The following is an 18,703-nucleotide window of genomic DNA, read 5'->3' on the forward strand; positions in this document are numbered from 1 at the left end:
AGTTCAGCTGGCAGAAGAGAGTTGCAGTTTATTGAAGCTGTTCGTGGTGTTCTCCAGGTTAGCCTGGAGCAGCGGGTGGCACACGTTTGTTTCAGGCCCTTTTCTGAGGGATGCAGTCTCCCTGGCTGAGGGCTCTCTGCTCGGGGACGCGGTCACCCTGGCTGAGGGCTATTTTCTGAGGGATGCAGTCTCCCTGGCTGAGGGCTCTCTGCTCGGGGACGCGGTCACCCTGGCTGAGGGCTCTCTGCTCGGGGACGCGGTCACCCTGGCTGAGGGCTCTCTGCTCGGGGACGCGGTCACCCTGGCTGAGGGCTCTCTGCTCGGGGATGCGGTCACCCCTGGCAGAAGGGGATTGCAGTTGATTGAAGCTGTCCGTGGTGTTCTCCAGGGTGCAGAGGCACAGGTTTGTTTCAGGCTCTTTGCTGAGGGACGCAGTCGCCCTGGCTGAGGGCGGGCCGGGCCCGCAGGATCCCAGCGCTGTCCAGGGTCCTGCACCCACAAACCGCAGGGACAGACCCGGCTGCAGCCGGAGGTGCGCTGCCTTACGGGAATTCCCTGGTGCCTAAAGCAAGGGCAGCACCGAGTCCAAGAGGAAAGGCCTTTGCGTGAGGTCAGATTTCAGATCCTAATGTGTAATTGTGCAATCTTGGTTTGGGTTGGGTCCCTCAGGCCTGGCCTCCCTGTCTGGCTGCACTCTCAGTAGGAGAGTGAGCCCCAAAAGTACTTTCACAGAATCACAGGGTCGTTTAGGTTGGACAAGACCTCCAGGAGCACTGATTCCAATTTTTGAATTATTTTCACCTTGTCCACTAGACTGGAGCACCGAGTGGCACATCTGGGTGTTTCTTGAGCACTCCTAAGGATGGTGATTCCTCACCTGCCTGGGCAGCCCAGGCTAGTGCCTGGCCAACCCCTCAGTGGAGAAATTCTTCCTGATGTCCAACCTGAACCTTCCCTGGCACAGCTTGAGGCCACCTCCTCTTGTGCTGTAGCTTGTTACCTGGGAGCAGAGCCCCACCTGGCTGCATCCTGCTTTCAGGCACTTGTGGAGAGTGAGAAGATCCCTCTGAGCCTCCTTTTCCCCAGGCTAAACACCCCCCGCTCCCTCAGTTGCTCCTCACAGCACTTGTGCTCCACACCCTTCCCCAGCTCTGTTGCTCTTCTCTGGACAAGGCTTCGTGTAAGCTTGCAAAAACTGGCATTTTCTGATTGCTTTTTAGGGAAGCTATATCCTTATATAATGAAATGGCACTTTCCCCCATTTAATCTTATATTGCTAAGTGTTTTATTATTGATGTAGAAGTGACTGCTGTTCATTCAAATCAGTCATGATAAGTTATTCATTAATTATTCTCATGCCCCTATGTGATAATATGTTTTAAGGAGTTCTGTTTTCATTACCACAAAAATTAATAGCTAATGGAAACTTCATTAGTTCTGTTATTGCAGTAGTTATTCCCCTTTACCTCCTTGGCCTTCTAAACTTCTGTTTTCATAACCTTTAGACATGACATTACATGGCACTGCACTTCCCTCTAATTGCTTCCTTATTTGGTAAACATGGCTTTTTAAAGATGTTGGTAGTCACTCATTACGTGTAAATCCTTTGCTGCTGCTGACCTCCTTTCTGACTTTCCAGCAATTGCTTTTAACCTTGGCTCTACTTCTCTGCAGAAAGACTGCCCTGAAGGTGGTGTTGTAAATGCAGGCCTGTACCACTGCCTGATGTGCAGTCCTTGAATGTCTCTGTGTTGTTTTCTTGGTGTGCTGTTATTTGCTTTTGAAGCCTTTGTGTCAGCTTTTCATGTCCTGTTAGTTACATCAGCCAGATTTTGTGCCATGTGGTTTTCTGCCTGAAGGATAGAATAAAGGTGTAAGATGCAGGTTGATACATTGTTAAATTACCTCCATATGTGATGTAAAATTTGGAGTTTTCAAAGTCTGAAATTTGTCTTAAAAGTTATGTTTTGCCTCCTTATCAATAAGGTAAGTGAAACTTTCTTGAGAGGCTTAATTTTTCTCATTAATAGAGGAGAAAAAAATGGAAGTGTGCAAGTATTAACATCAGCAGTCTTTCCATGCTGCTGAGAAACCCATCTCAGTGTTTAAACTCTGCTCAAACTCCAATTGCAAATTTCCTGGACAGCTCAGTCCTTGCTACTTGTCTTTTTAACCAGTGAATCTCAAAAGATGTCAGTGATTCATCTGAACCATTCAGGGGTAACAGAAAGGCAAGGAGCACTTGTTGATGGGAGGATCTTTTCCTTGTAGAGGTTCATTGTCTGAGTTTCTGTCAGAATGGAAGTGTGTTGCTGCTTTGATACCTCCCATGGTAACTAAATCCACATTTTGATGCCTATATAAGTTGATTAATTACCTTTTTCTGTATCTGCTTATTCCTATCAATGGGATCAGGAATTCAGAGATCTGTTCCTTTCTATAAGTGTTATTGTCCTTTTTGTAATTAGGATTGGAAGCCCTTTATATTTTTTATGAGCTGAAACTATCCTTATTTATTGCATATATTGTGTCTTGCTAATAAGATTTTGAGGAACATGAAATTGTTGATAAGTCTTATGTAAAACTGGGAAAAGTAAACAGTACCCCTTCCTGAGCAATAGCTGGTCTTGCAAAATCTGCAGATATCTTCCTTGCTGACTATGTGCTGTCCCACACAGCCACAAGAGAACAGTTCAGCGTTCTTTACTTATTCCTACACTAGATATAAATAAGCAGATACCCTGCAATTTTCCCTGTTCTCTTCTGGTTTCTGCTTGCTACTCGAACTGTGCATCTTGAAATCACTGGGGGAGAATGTACAGGCAAGACTTGGAGGACTTTGTCATTTGGCAGTTGTATTATTTGGTTTTATCTTCGTTTCTCTGCCTGGAATGTAGCAGTTATTTACTTTTAACAAAGGCTTTTGTGCATGAGAGTTTGTGTGTGCCTGCAGAGAGTAACTTCCTCAGCCAGGATATTGTGCGCTGCAAGGCAGGATATTAACTGCCTTGAAGTTTATACTGCATTTTCCCAGACCTGCAGGAAAACTCATTAAACTATCATAAGATAACTACTTGTGTTGTTCAATAGATTGGCATGACATTAAAAAAGTAGTTTTCTGCCCAGAAGTGATGATTTGTGTTCGTTCTTGTTTCCATGCAGCACGCAGTCACAGCTTGAAAAGATTTTGGTGCACTTTTTTTAGCTTAGGCTTAGAGCATTTCATGAATGCAACCCTGGTTTTACAGGTTGACACACAGCTTTTTCTCTTCTGCTCAGACTTGGAGCAGATGGAGAAACAGGGCAGTACGTGCTGGATCACCTGCTGTTCCCCACCTGGTGCCAGTGGTCTGGGACGCGGTGCAAACCCTGGGCAGTGCCTGCGCTTAACCTGAGCCAGCTGCAGGCTGGGGGAGGCTCCTGTGCCCTGCCTCAGAGGTGCTGGCAGGGCAGGGCAGGGCTGGCAGTCCCACGCAGGGGATGCTGCTGTCCTCCTCGTGGCATCTGGTCTTGTCAGGAGCTCAGGGAAAGGAAGGATTTGCTGAGTGTTGCTGTGGATGTTGGAAGAGTTCAGTGCCTTGCCCTGTGACTCGAGGTTTAGCCTTATCACCCAGATTTAAACAGAAGAAATCAAAGGAGGCACCCAAGAGTACGAGAAGGGGGGGTAAGGGAAGCCAACAGAGGCAGTTGTTTATGGGTTCTGGTCATGCTGTTCCTCAAGGAATTTGTACACTATTTTCCTTTTTCTACCATTACATGGGACTGGGTGACTCCACATTTAAATGCAGCTATTTAGGAGGCAACATAAGTTCTTCTTGAGGCTTCCCAATTGTGGAAATGTTGGAAGCTGTAACATCTCCTGGAAAAAGAGAAACCCTCGTCACCCCCACAATATCACCAAATGATATTTTCTTTTTATAATTTTTAATCAAATTTTGGGGTCCTAATGCATTGCAGGTTGTAAAGTTTGGATCCAGAAATCTTGCAGATCTTTGGAATTTCTCACCTATTTATTCTTTTTTTCTTGTCAGGGAGGATACCCTTGGCATTGCCAGAGCATTCATTATTTAAAATGCTGTCTATGATATACAGTCAGTAGTCTGTTCCAATCTACAGACGTGCTTTTTTTGGTTTATTTTTTCCATAATCCCCACACTGTGCTGTCCTGGCTGCATGGAGGCTGACTCTATTGAATTAAATGTCACATCAGCAATGTGAAATGTTCTTTTAATTCCAAGCAAGTGCTCCCTTGCAGTGACATCATGCTGGGTAGAAAGCTGTTAAAGATCACACCATTTTGAAGTTCCTACTTAAAGTGCAGCTGGAACTAAAAGTGACTGCCAGCTTAGTCACTGCTGCTCCATGGTTTATGTGAATAATGTTGCCAAGTGTTCTCTCTTTAGCGTGTGGCTGCTCTCAGTTCATGGATCCTTTTGGGTAGCAGAGCTTTTCCTGCAGCAGCACAGCAATGCATTTAGTCTTCCAAGTGGTCTTTTGTAGCACCATGTCCCTATGTAAATTGTTCTGAGGTTCTAATCTGAAAACAAATGAAACGTGAGAAACAATACTGCCTAACGCACATATTTGTGAGGAGCACAAAGTTTGCATAAGATTGAATGTGAATTCCATATCAGGGCTGAATAAAGACACTGCTGTCATGGCTGAGACAGGGACACCTGCAGAGGGGCTTGTCCCACCTGGACAACTTCTCTTGGACGCAAACACTGAGCTTCAGGTCTCACCATGTACCAGCTGGCAGTGCCAAAGTCAACTGAAGAAGGTAGCTGTCCAGTGTGGGATCCTGCTTTATCTTCTTTCATGGTCACTGCCACTATTTCTTCTTGTAATAGCCACATTTTAATCAGAGTCCCACCTGTTCCAGTGAGAGAGAGTTGGTTTAGACTAGATATGTGGAATTTGAGATTTATTTCTGTGGCGGTGGTGAGGCAGTGGAACAGACTGCTCAGAGAAATTGTGGGTGCCCCACCCCTGGAAGTGTTCAAGGCCAGGGAGGTTTGGATGGGGCTCTGAACAGCCTGGTCTAGTGGAAGGTGCCCCTGCCCAGAGGTGTTGCAACAGGATGATCTCGAAGGTCCCTCCAAGCCAAACCAGTCTGGGATTGATTCTGTGCCTGTTCCCTTGCTGTCCCTGGGTCACCCCTGGCTCTGGGCTCCTGCACCTGGCTAGGGTGGAATTGGCAGCTGGCTGGAGAGAAGGAAATGGGAGAACCAGAGCCCCCCATTTCCTTGCTGGGACACGCCTTCCCTGGCACTGATGGGTTTTGTGGTCGAGCTGTCGTGTCTTGCAGCTCTGTGGGTGGCACAAAGGGCCATCAGCCCAAGTGTGACCTGTGGACAATGGAGGAGGAGCCGCTGCCACCCTGCAGCAGCTGGCAGCTGAAAAGGCACTGGGAACTCTGGGCTTCAGCTGGCTCCTTAGGGAATTCACTGCAACCTCACCCTCCTGACCAGGATGCTGCCTGCTCAAAAGGGACAGCAAAATCACAGCATCTCTTTCCAATTCAAAAGGCTAATTTAAAAGATAAATTATTCTAATTTATGTTCCCAACGTTTTCAATGATTTTTGTATCTTCAGCAGTAAAGCAGAGGCTGAATTACTGTAGTGTTTCCTGGTTTTGCAGTAAGAATCAAGAATCTGGTTTCTGATTAAAGTCTTTGGCAGTGAGTGGGCAAAAAAATTAGTGCATTAACAACCTAACGGTGAAATCAAAGTGATTTAGAGTAGCATTATCTAAAATTATTTTTTGTTAGTATGTGTAATGTTCTTTTAACTGATGACAGTGATTTATTTCTACTTAGATGAATGATGAAACTAATCAGTGCCTTGCTTGAGAGATGCTTTGTTAAATTAGTCCCATATTCAATTGGGAGTCTTTAATCCATTGCTCTGTGTGCTGATTTGTCATTGAATTTGCAGGGGGATGTGCAGGTTCTTCTTTTGTTTACATTAATATGAACTAGAATGCCTTCACTGATTGCCAGCAGAGTTTCATTGTTTAAAAAGGGGAAAATGAGACAATGGGGCCTTCCTGTGTCTGGTTTTGTTGGGAGATACCTTTTTAAAAAACACCTTATGCAATTCATTTAATAAAGTATTTGACTTGCATTTACAAGGGAATTCATCCTGCTTATTTCCAATATGCAAGGTGTTACCATTTAAAGTATTTGTAAATTCTGTGGTAATTATTGCTTAATAACTTGGTGGTTTTCTGGTACATTTTCTCTATGATACTAAATAAACTGACGCTGGTTTTTTCCAGTCCACCCACAAGATTGTGGCCATTCATAAAAATTTTATGAATGAAGAAAATAACATGTGTTGACAATGAAAATAACAGAGTTTCAGGAAGCTAATATTAGTGGAAATGCTTTTGTTACAACTCTGCTGCCTAAAGCCAGCATTTGCTAGGCTAGCTTATAATTCTAAGGAGAAAAACAGCTGAGCTTTTTTTTTTTTTTTGCTTTTTTTTTGTGACCATTTGGCATAAATGACAGCTGGGTCCCTTTAATGTGAGAATTTACACACTGTCAACTATGAGCTGATAATTTCCCTAGCAAAGTGTTGTGAAGTGGAAGGTAAAGAAGGAAAGCATTAGAAGGTTTTGTGGAGAGAGGAAAAAAAGACACATATTTCAGAGTTGCTTATGGGCAACACTTGAGTCTAGGACTTGTATCAGTTTTGTGTGACCAGACAGTTTTGTGTTTGTTTGGACACAGAGCTCCTGGAATGTGCCTGCAGTCTCAGCAATAACACAGATCTGTGATCTGAACGTCTGAAACAAAGTCATGTGCAAGATAACAAATGCAGAGTTCTCCCAGGTCATCCTAAGTAATTGCTCTTCTTTGAGCCCAGAGCACCTGAAATGCCACCAGGCAGCAGAAACAGTTGATCCTTTGGACTTTGCGCCCCCTGCACGCTGGTAATGGCACTGGAACCATGCCTTTTGCTTAATGTAGGAAGTTTAAAAGTGTGGTCTTGTGGAAAACAGGCCATTGATCATTTTAAGCTAGAGGGTGGGGTGCGGGTGTGGGGACCCTGATGTCTCTGCCGTGTCCTGAATCTTCAGTACTTTGCTGGGGGAGGCAGAAGTGTCTCTGGGCATGGTGGCTTTCCACCAAGAGCTGTGTCCAGCCTGGTTTTCCTCCTCTGTGCATAGAGCAAGTGGATCTTCACAGGTTAGGCAGAGGGACAACCACCATGATGATATAATCTGCCCCTTCTGCTTTTCTTTGGCTCCTTACAAGACCCTGTCAGCCCTGAACTTGTTCTTTTCCTTCTTAGACTCTCTGAAGTGATAGCTAGTCCAAGATGTGATCCAAACTTGGGAATTATTTTGTTGTTAATCAGTAGCTATACCTTGGCAGATATGATTAAGTGGTTGCATTGTGAAACTTGTGGAAATTTATAGGCTTGGCTAATGCTTTGTTTTAAGGGAGAGAGAATGCTGTTCTGAAATGAATAGGCTGTTTGGACAAGAGCCACTAGGAGTGAAGTTAACTGCACGAAGCAGTAAATGAGAGGAAGAAGAATTAGAATGAGAAGCAAGATATATAGATAGTAAATAAGGGTTTGATTAATGAAAAATGAGTGTAATTTGGAACCAATGTGTGTGATGCCATTGTTTGCTAAAATGTAGAAATTGTGCCTGTTTACACAAAATGTGGGTTCCCGTCATGCTCCCTACTTTGCACAAAGTAAAATAAAAAATAGAGCTACCTCACCTTGGTGTGGGAATTTTCTATACACACTGGGTAGCAAGACTGTGTTTAGGATAACTGAAGGACCAGAGTTTCAAAACTTCCTCAGCTTCTGGAAACCAAAGTGTGTATGCAAACGAGAACCGGTATTGTCATCTCTGAGCAGAACAGGAAAGAAGCCTCCCTTGAAGGACAGCAAGTCATCTCAAGCAATATTAAAGGCTGTGGGCATAATTTGAAAGCATTGAACAACTGCTGAATGTCTGTTTGGGGGGGGGGGGGTCTAAAGGCACAGAATTTATGTGACAGTGCCCACTACCCTTAAAAGCAAGAGTTAACCTCTACTGCCTTTGTGGTTTGGCACAGCTAAACAGTATAACCAGCTGTCTTGAAGGGAGCTTTGATGTATCTTTAGGAAAGGTACTGTTATTTATAGAACACATCTACTCTGCATTTCCTCTGCTTCCCACCCCCATGCCTTTACAGAGAATGTGAGTTCTCGTCTGATCAGGGTCATCTCGGAGATTGACATGTCCTTTGAGTCTCAAGATATGCTCCTGGTTCAGTAACTGTAAGTTTAAAAATCTTCTTGAGAAGGCAGCTGCAGGACAAGAATGCAGCTGCATGTGCAGTATGTGCTAGCATGGCTGGCTCTCAGGACACTAAAATTTACTTTTCTGCTTAAGCATATCTTAAGCCAGAGTTAGTTTTTTCATTAAAAAACAAGTTGTGACTTTATGCAAGCTGAACAGAGTCTAGTTTGTGGAGAAAGGTAGACAAAGCAAGTAAATCTAGGAAGAAGAGAAATAAGGCAGCAGGAATAAGTTCTAAAAAATTCAGAGTCTGTGCTGTAATCCTGGCTCTGCTTTCTGGACCATGTCCTGTATGGCAGTGCCTGGTGAATATATGATGCAATGGCAGATGTTGCTCTGTACATGCAAGTGAGGCCACCCAGAGAGAGCTGTTCTGTGCTGCTGCTCCCTGGCACCTGTGGCATCCTCTCTCCCTGGCACCCGTGTTCTCTGAGGCCTGTGCAGTAACTCTCGTCTCTGCTGCAAAGTCAGGCTTTGACAGGTTTGATAAATAAAAATCCCTGCACAATTTTTTTTGCTTGAGGAGAATATTAACTCTTGTATTGTATACAAATCACATTCTGTAATTAAATCACGCTGCTTTAAATTCATGTGTCTCTTCACCACCTTTTTTTTCATGTGCTTGGCTGCTCTGAAGTGCTGTGTGCTGCTTATGTGGCTGACAGAAACATGCCCTATCCATAGTTTGAGATCCTCTGCAATGAGGACGATGCAGATCTAATATATTATTGTGTTTGGTGCACAGGATCCCGTGACCATTTGACTTTACACTTTCATGCCCTGTTGAGCAGCTACAAGAGCTCCTCAGCTAAAATGGTCCCATTCTAATTTTAATTTATGCTAATTTGTAATGTGTCTGGGCAACTGGCTGTTTAAGGAGCTGCTGTCAAGCTCCAAGTATCTTTGCCTAAGGCTCTGGATTGACCTGTCCCAGCAACACAGCCATGGAGAGAGTCAGGGTGACTCCAGATTCCCTGTACACTTCTGTCATCACAGCATTCCCTGTTCCTTCCTGCCTTTCTTCCTCAGAGGTGTCTTTTGTATCTCAGCTCAGGAAGATCACTCTCATGGATTAAGTTTTCCTGGTTGTCTTGTTTCCCCTGTGTCCTTGCAGCTTGCCTGGAAGGCTTGTGAGCTCTGCCTGACTTTGGCCAGTTCTGCATCAGGACCAGGCAGTTTTGGTTTTGCAGAAAATCATCTTCTGTATCACGTTTGTTGCATCCTGGTTTTGGGGAGTGGGGATCAGACTGGTTCTACGAGTACTTCCCAGCTGATTTCTGTACGTTTTTTAGCTTCACTCCTAATTCTCCTTTTTATTTTGTGTCACTTTGAGCCCTAACACCTCCCTGGGCTCTCCAGGAGTGGCTGCTACAAAGATGTTTGTGTTCTCCTCTGTAAAACTGGACTTGTTTTGTGTTGCTAGGCTACTCCCTTCCAGCTGCCACTGAAGAAATGTTCCGTGGTGGGAAACGGTGGGATCCTGAAAAAGAGTGGCTGCGGCAAACAAATAGATCAAGCAGATTTTGTCATGCGGTAAGACAGAAACCTTAATGACACATTATCCCCCCTTCCACCTGCTCAGCCTCAGTCTTTTCAAAGCTGTTCAGTTGGCATTAATCCATGATCATTTGCCTTGTTGCCCTGCCTTTGCAGGATGCTTTACACAAGCAATTTGGGTCAAAGTGTGAGGAGAGGCAAAAATGGAGTTTGGGCTTGGTTCTGCAAGGGGATATGGGGTGAGGGGACAGTGTGCTGGTCACTGAAGATGTGAGGGCTTGTGCAGTGTCTCAGGGAGGTGCTGAGGAGCTGCTTTTCTCATCATTTATGCAGTGGCAGCCAGGGTACTTCATCCTGCTCTGTGCTCTGTCCTCTGAAACTAAATACCATCTGTGCAACCCACGGACCTCAGAAAGAGTAGGGCTTGATTTATGGGGCAAGGCTTGAGTTGCTGCAAGCCAAAATCTTCCTTTGTTTTTCTTCCCTCAAGACTGAACTGTGGCTGTCTGAGGAAAGGCCAAACTTCTTCCCTTGAGGTTTTTGTGATTCTTCACATTTCCTTTCCCTCCAGCCTTCCTCAATTTACAAGAACCTGTCAGGAGGGATGTTGAAGCAGCTACTGCTTTTGTAATTAAATTTGGCACTTTCTAGGTCTGTGATCCTTACGGAAGAAAGACAGAAATTAGTTCCTCCCTGATAAACGTGAACAAGAGAAATGTTGTGGGGGAGAAACTGAAGGAATGCTCCAAAAGAGATGAGAACTGGAGTTTCTTTGGGTTTCTGATGGATGCATAATGAACACCCACTATAACAAGTCTCCTTATTAGATCCTGATGGCTTATTATAAAACTATACAAATTTGCTCTAACCATTCCTGTAATTTCTGGTTTGCAAAGACCAAAAATGCCTTCATTATTAAATGCCTGGTAATGCAAAGAAACAGAACAAATTAAAGGCAAAGGGAAACATATACTTGGAGCACTTAGGGAAGAGAAGAGGTAAAGCATAGGGAGAGAGCAGCACTCTGATTGCCATTACTGCAAAGCTCCTGAGGTGTTCCATAGACTAAATACCAGAAACTGCAATGTGTATGCAGTTTCTTGTATTCTATATTTTCTAGGAATTAAAATGCTGTAGGAGCAATCAGTTACAAAAACAACAGAAGTTAAAAAAAAACCAAAAACAAAAAGCCAACAAAACAGCAGCTATTTTAGCTTGACCATAAAACTCTATTTCTCTGTAGGGAGCGTAAAGCAAGCATTATATGTGCAAAGCTTGTTTTGATTCAGAAATAAGTGATAGGGAGAATACTGCTAGAATCCCATTCACTGTCTGCAAGCTCTGTTGTATTAGTGATATGAAGTCATTTTTATGGAAAATTTAGTTGATCTTTTCTAAATCTCATTTCTTTAATCTGAGAGCTGAGAGATAAAGAGCACAATAGTGACTTCCATAACACTTCTCATTTTTTAAAAGAAATTTATGTAATATATTCAAAGTATTTCTGCAGTGTGCAATGTCCTGCCAGGTTTTGCCCTTGTTTGTTAATTCCATTCACGTGAGTTTTTATTTCACTTCTGTATATTTCCATAAGCTTTATCATGTGAGAGAAGATGGCTGCAGTCATATGTTGTAATTGCTAATGTTATTTAATGATTTTAAACTATCTGGTTGCTGAGCATCTTCTACCAACACAGTTGTTCCAACACAGAGATGAAAAGAGCAGCAGTTTTCAGCCCCTAAGGCATTGCAAGCTGCATATGCAATGAGAAAGATGCATATGGTCTCCATGTTTAGGTATTGTGGTTGTAATGGGCTCTTCTTCTGATTTTCAAGTTTCTAATTCTTATTTCTAAGAAAAAAAAAAAAGTTTTTCCCCACTCCCTACCTGCTAATGCTTATTTTAAGAGAGAAGTGTTGGGTAGCAGTCCTAAGCCTTATCTTTAACTCTATTTTTCATGTACTTGCTTCTCAGTACCAGATATAACAGTAAGAGAAGTAAAAATATAAGTCTCTTAGTATGAGTTTTGTGCTTCAGTGTGTTCCTTACCTGCGGAACACTCAGCACTCGGCTGACCAGTCCAAGGAAATAATTGGGAAGGTCAAGTAACAGATTTCCTGCAGTTTCCTGTGGATACTCAGCCCATTGCTTAATGCTTCCTGCACTGTAAGGTGGGAAGCAGACTTACTGATGATGTGTTGAAATAATGCATCTGTGACTGGCTTATGAAAGAATTGTCATTATCTAGATGCTGAGATGATGAAAACTAAGGTGAGGTCCTAGTCCTTCACAGTGCTTTTAAATCAACTTAATCCAAAAATGGTTTTTTAAAAGCATGCCCAATGAGCTTGTGTTTACTCAAAGCAGAGAGCATTAAATTGTGATCTGCCAGAGATACTATGCCACCTCTCTACCCTATGGCAAATCAGCTATAAATCTTCCTTCAAATATTTGTTTGACTTTTCTTTTACTTTATTTTAAGGAACTTTTTCTTGTTAAGATTTTATAATTACAACTGAGAATTAAAATTTCCCTATGCTTCTGGCCTTTCCCTTTCCCATTCCCCTTCCCATCAATGATTGCAGTTTCTGAAACCTCTTATTTTGATTATTTTTTCTATCTTCTTTTGAATTTCTCTAGCTTCTCTTAATTTGTGGTAGAGTGAACTAGAAGCTGTTTCATGACTGAAATCTCAATGCATTGTGCACATCTTAACAAATACAGTCATGAAAATGAGAAAATGTTCCCGGAAATTCTGTATTTCTTGGTGAATGTGATTTAATTCATTATGTTTCATGTAGTTAGGATGTTGCTGTCCTTTTCCTTGGCATTTCTTGATGAGAATTTAAGGTTTTGAGAGCTGGTATTTATATGCAGATAGAGGCTGATATAGCACCACTGTGGTTTTGGTTGGGGTTGTTTGATTGTTCTTGTTGTTGGTTGGCAGATTTTGGGTTGGTTGGTTGGTTTTTTTTCGACTTAACAAAAACTGCAGAGAGAAAGCCCCAACAACATAAACACCAAAAAGCCTTTCTCTGAAAAAAAATCCAAATTCTGCCTGTCTTTGAGAGTTGTGATTTCATTTTTGCCTTTTAAGCATTCCAAATACTCTTCATGTCTTTGTTTTAAAGGAGAAATTTGAAATTAATAATGTTTGCAAACCAGTTTTTAGGGCAATTTTTATGTATTGAGTAGATTTCTCCTGACTAATTTCTGGGGCACTGCACAGGCTTGGATACCATTGGAATGTATCTTCATTTTTATCTCCTGCACCTTCCTCCTTCTCCTAGGTCTTTACAAAGGAGCTTTTAGGACTGTTCACTGTGTGGATGTTTCCCTCGACTTCTGCTTTATTGAGTCTCGATTCTCTGCTTCCCAAAGTAAATTTGCTCAATTGCTTTGGCTTTATTCCATCATCACCCTGCCCACCAGAACAAGATTGTGAGCAGAACTGAGACACACATGTCTAAAAATCCCCCTGATTTTTTTCTTCTGTGTTTTCTCAGTGAATTCTATAAGGCCATGGTACCCCACAGTGCAATATTAAAAATGCCAACTATAATGCATGTAATACCACAGAGTGGTAATATCAGTCTGAAGCCTGATACTGATAAACAAGACAAAACAGAGTGAAAACCAGAACTTTTAAAGAGTTTGGATTTTTTAAAAAAGTTCTTCTATAGGTAGTAACAGCCTTTCAGCCTGTCAGAAATGTCAAGTGCATGACTTTGGTTTTCCTTAGCAGCTACACGGATCTCATCTCTGCAAAAGGTTTTATTTCTCTATTTCCCCACAATCTGGTACAAAAACGCTTATAGGTGTGGTACAGTAGGGAGCAATTGTAGCCTGGGCCAGTAATACATCGTTTTTACATTTTCTGAAGCCTGTCAGTCCTGAATGTCACCTAAAACCTTGACTGTCTTTGTGTGCAGGTGCAACCTTCCTCCTCTGTCCAGTGAATACAGCAAGGACGTTGGATCCAAAACCCAACTGGTGACTGCAAACCCCAGTATCATTCAAAAAAGGTAGAGAGCAGATTTTTCCTTTTCTGCGTGGGGGTAGACAAAAAGAAAAGTGCTTCACCAGTGCTATGGAAACCAGTGCATAAGAGTTGTGTTCCTAATAATCTGATCCTGGAAGGGCATCTGGAAAAGGTGCAGTAGGCAATGGTTTGGTGTTAGGTGAAATAATTAAGGCTAAACCTCTGATGCTTTCAGTGTAAGCAGGGAGCTGAGGGAGGGGTGTGTTGATGGGTGCCCCAAACTGCTCTGCTGGTCAGGGCAGCTGGCTGCTGCATCCCACGGTTCATGGAGATGCTGATTACGGTTGCTCTTTGTTTCAGCACAGATAACCTCTGAGTCTCACTGCCTTTGCATTATTTGTTTGATACTGACTTAGAGAGTATAAAAGGGGTTAGGATGGAACTGCTTGGCAGGGTGTGATCGAGCTTTGCTTTCTTAGGAAACTGGGACAAATTTGTGTTGTTTATTAGAGTTGGTTGAAATTTTCCAAATGTCAGTTGCTGATGAGACTGGGGAAGAGGGAGTGGGGAAAAAAATGTCAGTGCTATCTCTCTGATTTTTGTCTTCCTGAATTTTAATTGCCATGTTCTTTGTTTATCCTCTGGAATGAGGTAGGTTGTTCTCAGGCAGAACAAGATCTGGTAGTAACCTGCCATGTTCACTGAAAAACACAAGCGAAAAAATATGAGCCAAGGGGATGAGCAGGAAATGATTAAGCACAAAGAAATGTATAATGTGAGTACTGGCAGGTGAAGGATTGTGAAAGAAAGCAAAGCAGGGAAATTAAATGCATGGTAGAAAGCCAGGTGTTTTAAAAAGAAGGGGACTGGCTTGGAAATGGATGTTTGATGGTATTTAAATGTAATATTTTTCCTCTCTTTCAGGCATTGAAGGGTTCTGTGGTTTAGTGTGTGGAAGAGATGACAGTCTTTGACAGAGTAGAACAGAGAGGACAAGCAAGAGGGAAGTGGAGTAATAGTAATAATAACGAGCTTCAAGAGCTGATTGCAGGCAGAGTGTGCTTGAGTAGAGGAAGGCACAGAAATGCTTGTGGAATGAGATCAGAGCTAAACCAAGCAGAACTGGCAGGGCCTGGCCCCAGGTGCCAGGCAAAACCAGGGAGTTACCCAGGGCAGTGGGTCTGAAGACAGGGAGTCTGAAAATGCTGTGGTATGTAGATGGCTAATTGATTTAAGAAGTGGAATGAAATGGCCAGAACATCCCATCAAGGAAAGATCAGTTTGGCCATGGCATTTGGGATGAAATGAAGAGGAGCAGTGGGAAATACAACCTTTCAGAGGGTTTTACAGTTTGCAAGACAGAGGATTATTTAATTCAGGCATGTTTGCTTTGCACCCTCCCCTCTATTAAGGTCTGGAGTAGAAAGCTGACTGTAGTTACTATTTTTGAACAGAAAAGGGAAAGAGTTTTAGTGATGCTTGGAGGAGACTGTGGAGCCACACTGGAGAGACCATGGAGTGTTCCAGCAAGAGGGAAGGATGGAATGAGGAGATGGTTGAAGAAGCAGATGGAGAGAGCGAGGTGCTACTTTGTGAGGGGTGGATATCTCAAGGAGGAGTGGAGGGGGGTGGGAAATGGGAAAAAAGAGAGAAAGGAAACAAGATTGTCATTAATGTCAGTTTTCAAAGTGAGTGGACGGTTACTGTGATGCAAGACCTTGGATGAGAGAGTATTGTGGAATGTATGTGCATGTGTATTGATTAGGGGGAGATACACAACCAGTAACTGAGAATAACACAGGGAACAAATTCATAGCACTGAAAATTGGCAGAAGCCTCCTTTGAGGCTTTGCTTCCTCTGCCTGGTCAGGAAAAAGCTTTAATTTTTTAAAAATAATTGATGTTTCCTGTGTGCTGCCCAAATTAATTATTTTATCTCATGTGTGTTAAGTTAGAGTGGGGAAATAAAGGTTATATCTTGAAAGTTAAAATAGAAAAAAAGACTACAACTCTGTCATCACTCCTATGGAAAGATGCATTTTTAGGAATTACGGTTACTTGTACTTTTGATGAAATTCAAAGACATTCATATTTGTGACTGATGTATCTGTTTCTAAGCTGTGAGTTGTCTAGCATCACACAATGGGATTATTCATTGCCATTCTTCCCCTCTCCTCTTGTCCTTACTTGAAGTATGTTGATGTTGATGAGGCTTGACATGTCAATTATCTCTCAAGTGTCTCATGGCAGGTTTAGTGAATTGGTCCTGCAACACCATTCATGGTTTCTAAAAGATTTATCCTTACCAGATAATTTATGGTGATGCATGTTGAGTAGGGTTAAGTTTTCATAGCAGGGATGTGAAAGCAATTTTCTGTGTGGTTCTAAAACCGGAATTAGTGCATTTAAAAAATAAAAGTGTTGGCAGCAGTTACTGCAGAGACACCACCATTTCCCTATCGATTTAGCACCTTAGGATGGAAGAGTCACAATTTTAATCTAGGTGTACCTTGACTTTAAAAATAACTTCTAAACATTGCTTTTTGCAAAACTTAGAGATCAAGTTCCTTCTCTGTTTTCAGCAGGAAATGATACTCTGAAGGTAGTGTAGGCCCAGAGTGTGTGGAGATTGGGGTGGCTGTGCCCAGCTCATCCCTAACGGGCTCCAGCTGGGCAGCACAGGTGAGCAGCACTGAGGGGAACGAGCCATGGAGTGCCCAGGGCCCTGAGCAGAGGGCACACAGGTGCAGGGCATTGACAGCAGGGGAGGGAGAAAAGGCTGGGCTGCAGGACAGTACAGAGCTGGTGCCTGAAGCCTTCTTGGGAGTTGCTTGCAGCTTCTGCTGTCGTTCTGATAGGTAGTACAGCTTTCACTTGTGAAATATTTTGCTCTTTTCTCATTTGGGTTTGAGTGTCTTACCCTTTAAATGTCCTCCTCATTCGGGTTTTGGGAATGTCCTACCTAACTTCAGTTAGTGTAATACAGGAGAACTGACAACAGATGTACTGTGGTAGAAATTTTCCAGTGTAAGAGGATGTGTGTTGACTGTCCCAGTTTTCTTTTTTTGTCTAAAACTTTTCACAGATGTCTCTCTTCAGTTAATACTGGAACTCACAGTCCTTCACTCCTGTGTGAAACTCCTTTTTCCACTTTGCATTCAGAACATAACTTTTCTGTCAAAGCCTGTGTTAAGGTCGCAGTTGGGATTGAAATGTTGCATAAAGGTGCTTCTGGGGCCAAGGTGACCTCTCCCACCCTCTAGCCCTGAGTATTGTTGTGGGACTGCAATCCCACATCTTTGTTTCCAGTTCGTTCCCCTACTGTCCTACTCAGCTGGGCTTCATCTGCAGGGAACCGCTTTGTGGGCAGAAGATTTGTCTTTGTCCTGGGTTTTATTTTCTTTCCAAGTCTAGCTGCAGTAAGTCCCTCCGAGGAAAGAGGCAGTGCATTAGCAGTACCTGTGATGTGCTACAGCCATTCTTAAAGCTCTGGGGAAAATCAGCAAGGTTATGTCACTTACAGAGGTTTTTCCATATTCTGAACCCTTGTCTACAGCTGTGGAGAGGAGGGAGTCAGTGAACATAAAATGCTTAAGAGGCAGTGCTGATTTTTGATCAATGGCATAAGAATTCTAACTAGGAAATACAAAGAGTTTGTGGATGTGGATTATTATCTGCTTCTGAAGTCACTGGATCTGGGCTGTTTAGGAGAAGCCAATTTCGTGAATTTCTTATCTTCAGCAACTCTTGCAAATGTCATACAATAATAATTTGTCTAAGCTCCTAATTAAATCTGCAATCAGATGCTGTTTGCAGCAGTGTTCCTTTCTAGTGCCATGTCTGCTTATCTGTCTAACCTATGCATGCTTATATCATCAAATATCATCAATAATATGGATATAATACTCCAAATAGATGTTTCCCAGCATTCAGGGAGTTTTAGACCGGCTGATGATTTTTGGGGAGTATTTTATCCATGAGTTGTGTGTCCATGGCCTGTGTGGAAGTATGAACTTCCACCACTGAATGGGAACATTTTCATTTCAGTAAATTAATTCACCTTTTTGATTTCTGTGATATTTGACAAGTTTTTGCTGCATCCAGTGTCTTGCACTAAACTGTGATGAAGGAATGAGACTAAAGACTAACAAATGCAATGATTCTGCCTCTCAGCTTGGAAATGCCAGTTAAATATCACTGTTGTTTATTAGGTTCCCGTGGATTTTGAGTGGGCTTGAATTTGCTTTCCAGTGTCCCCTGCATTTTAGAGGCAGCTAATAATCTTTCCTGGATTCAGTCCTGAAGACATCTCTGTATCCAACTGAGTTAGACTATTAAGAATAAAAAGCTGGAATTGAAGCAATAATTTAATTTGATAAAAGCTTCCTTCATCTTTGATCAAACAAATGTACAGTAATATGCCTCTTACTTACACTCATGAATATGTTTCATGAGAATTCCTCTTCAGTGTGTCTCCACGTAAAAATGACTTGCTATTCCTAGGTAGTTACATTATTTTTTGGTAATTGCAAAAGATCAGAAAAAGAAAGGTAGAAACCACCCATAAAATATGTTCTTGAAGGAAAGCCCTTTGTGCTTATCTTGTCCTTTCTATACAAGTCAAGTGATGGGAAGATCTTTCCCTGTCAAGTCAATTAGTCACCAGATTTTAAACACTTCCTATAGAGGTTTTTGGGTTTTTTTTCATTCCTGGTATCTAAATATATCTCAGATTATTTCATTGATGAGAAGTCCAAAGTGATAAGAATAATTATTTTAATTCACATTTTATGTTCTTCTACAAGAGTCTCTGAGCATCTGTGCCAACAGCAAGGGGATAATATTTCTGGCAAGTACTTCTTAGGAGACAAGACTGTGATAAACTCTTCTGTACATGGAGGTTGCTTGAAAC

The 18,703-nt window shown here is 42.4% G+C and overlaps 1 protein-coding gene across 1 annotated transcript in view; it reads left to right on the forward strand.

Annotated features, from left to right (window-relative positions):
* Positions 1–18,703, forward strand: part of ST8SIA1 (ST8 alpha-N-acetyl-neuraminide alpha-2,8-sialyltransferase 1) — a 115,946-nt gene that overhangs the window by 56,542 nt on the left and 40,701 nt on the right. The window contains exons 3-4 of the mRNA XM_038153476.1: positions 9,735–9,844; positions 13,742–13,834. Coding sequence (XP_038009404.1) covers positions 9,735–9,844; positions 13,742–13,834 — 203 coding nt within the window. The remainder of the gene's footprint in view (positions 1–9,734; positions 9,845–13,741; positions 13,835–18,703) is intronic.

This window comes from Motacilla alba, chromosome 1A, assembly GCF_015832195.1.
Source record: "Motacilla alba alba isolate MOTALB_02 chromosome 1A, Motacilla_alba_V1.0_pri, whole genome shotgun sequence".
Taxonomy (NCBI): domain Eukaryota; kingdom Metazoa; phylum Chordata; class Aves; order Passeriformes; family Motacillidae; genus Motacilla; species Motacilla alba.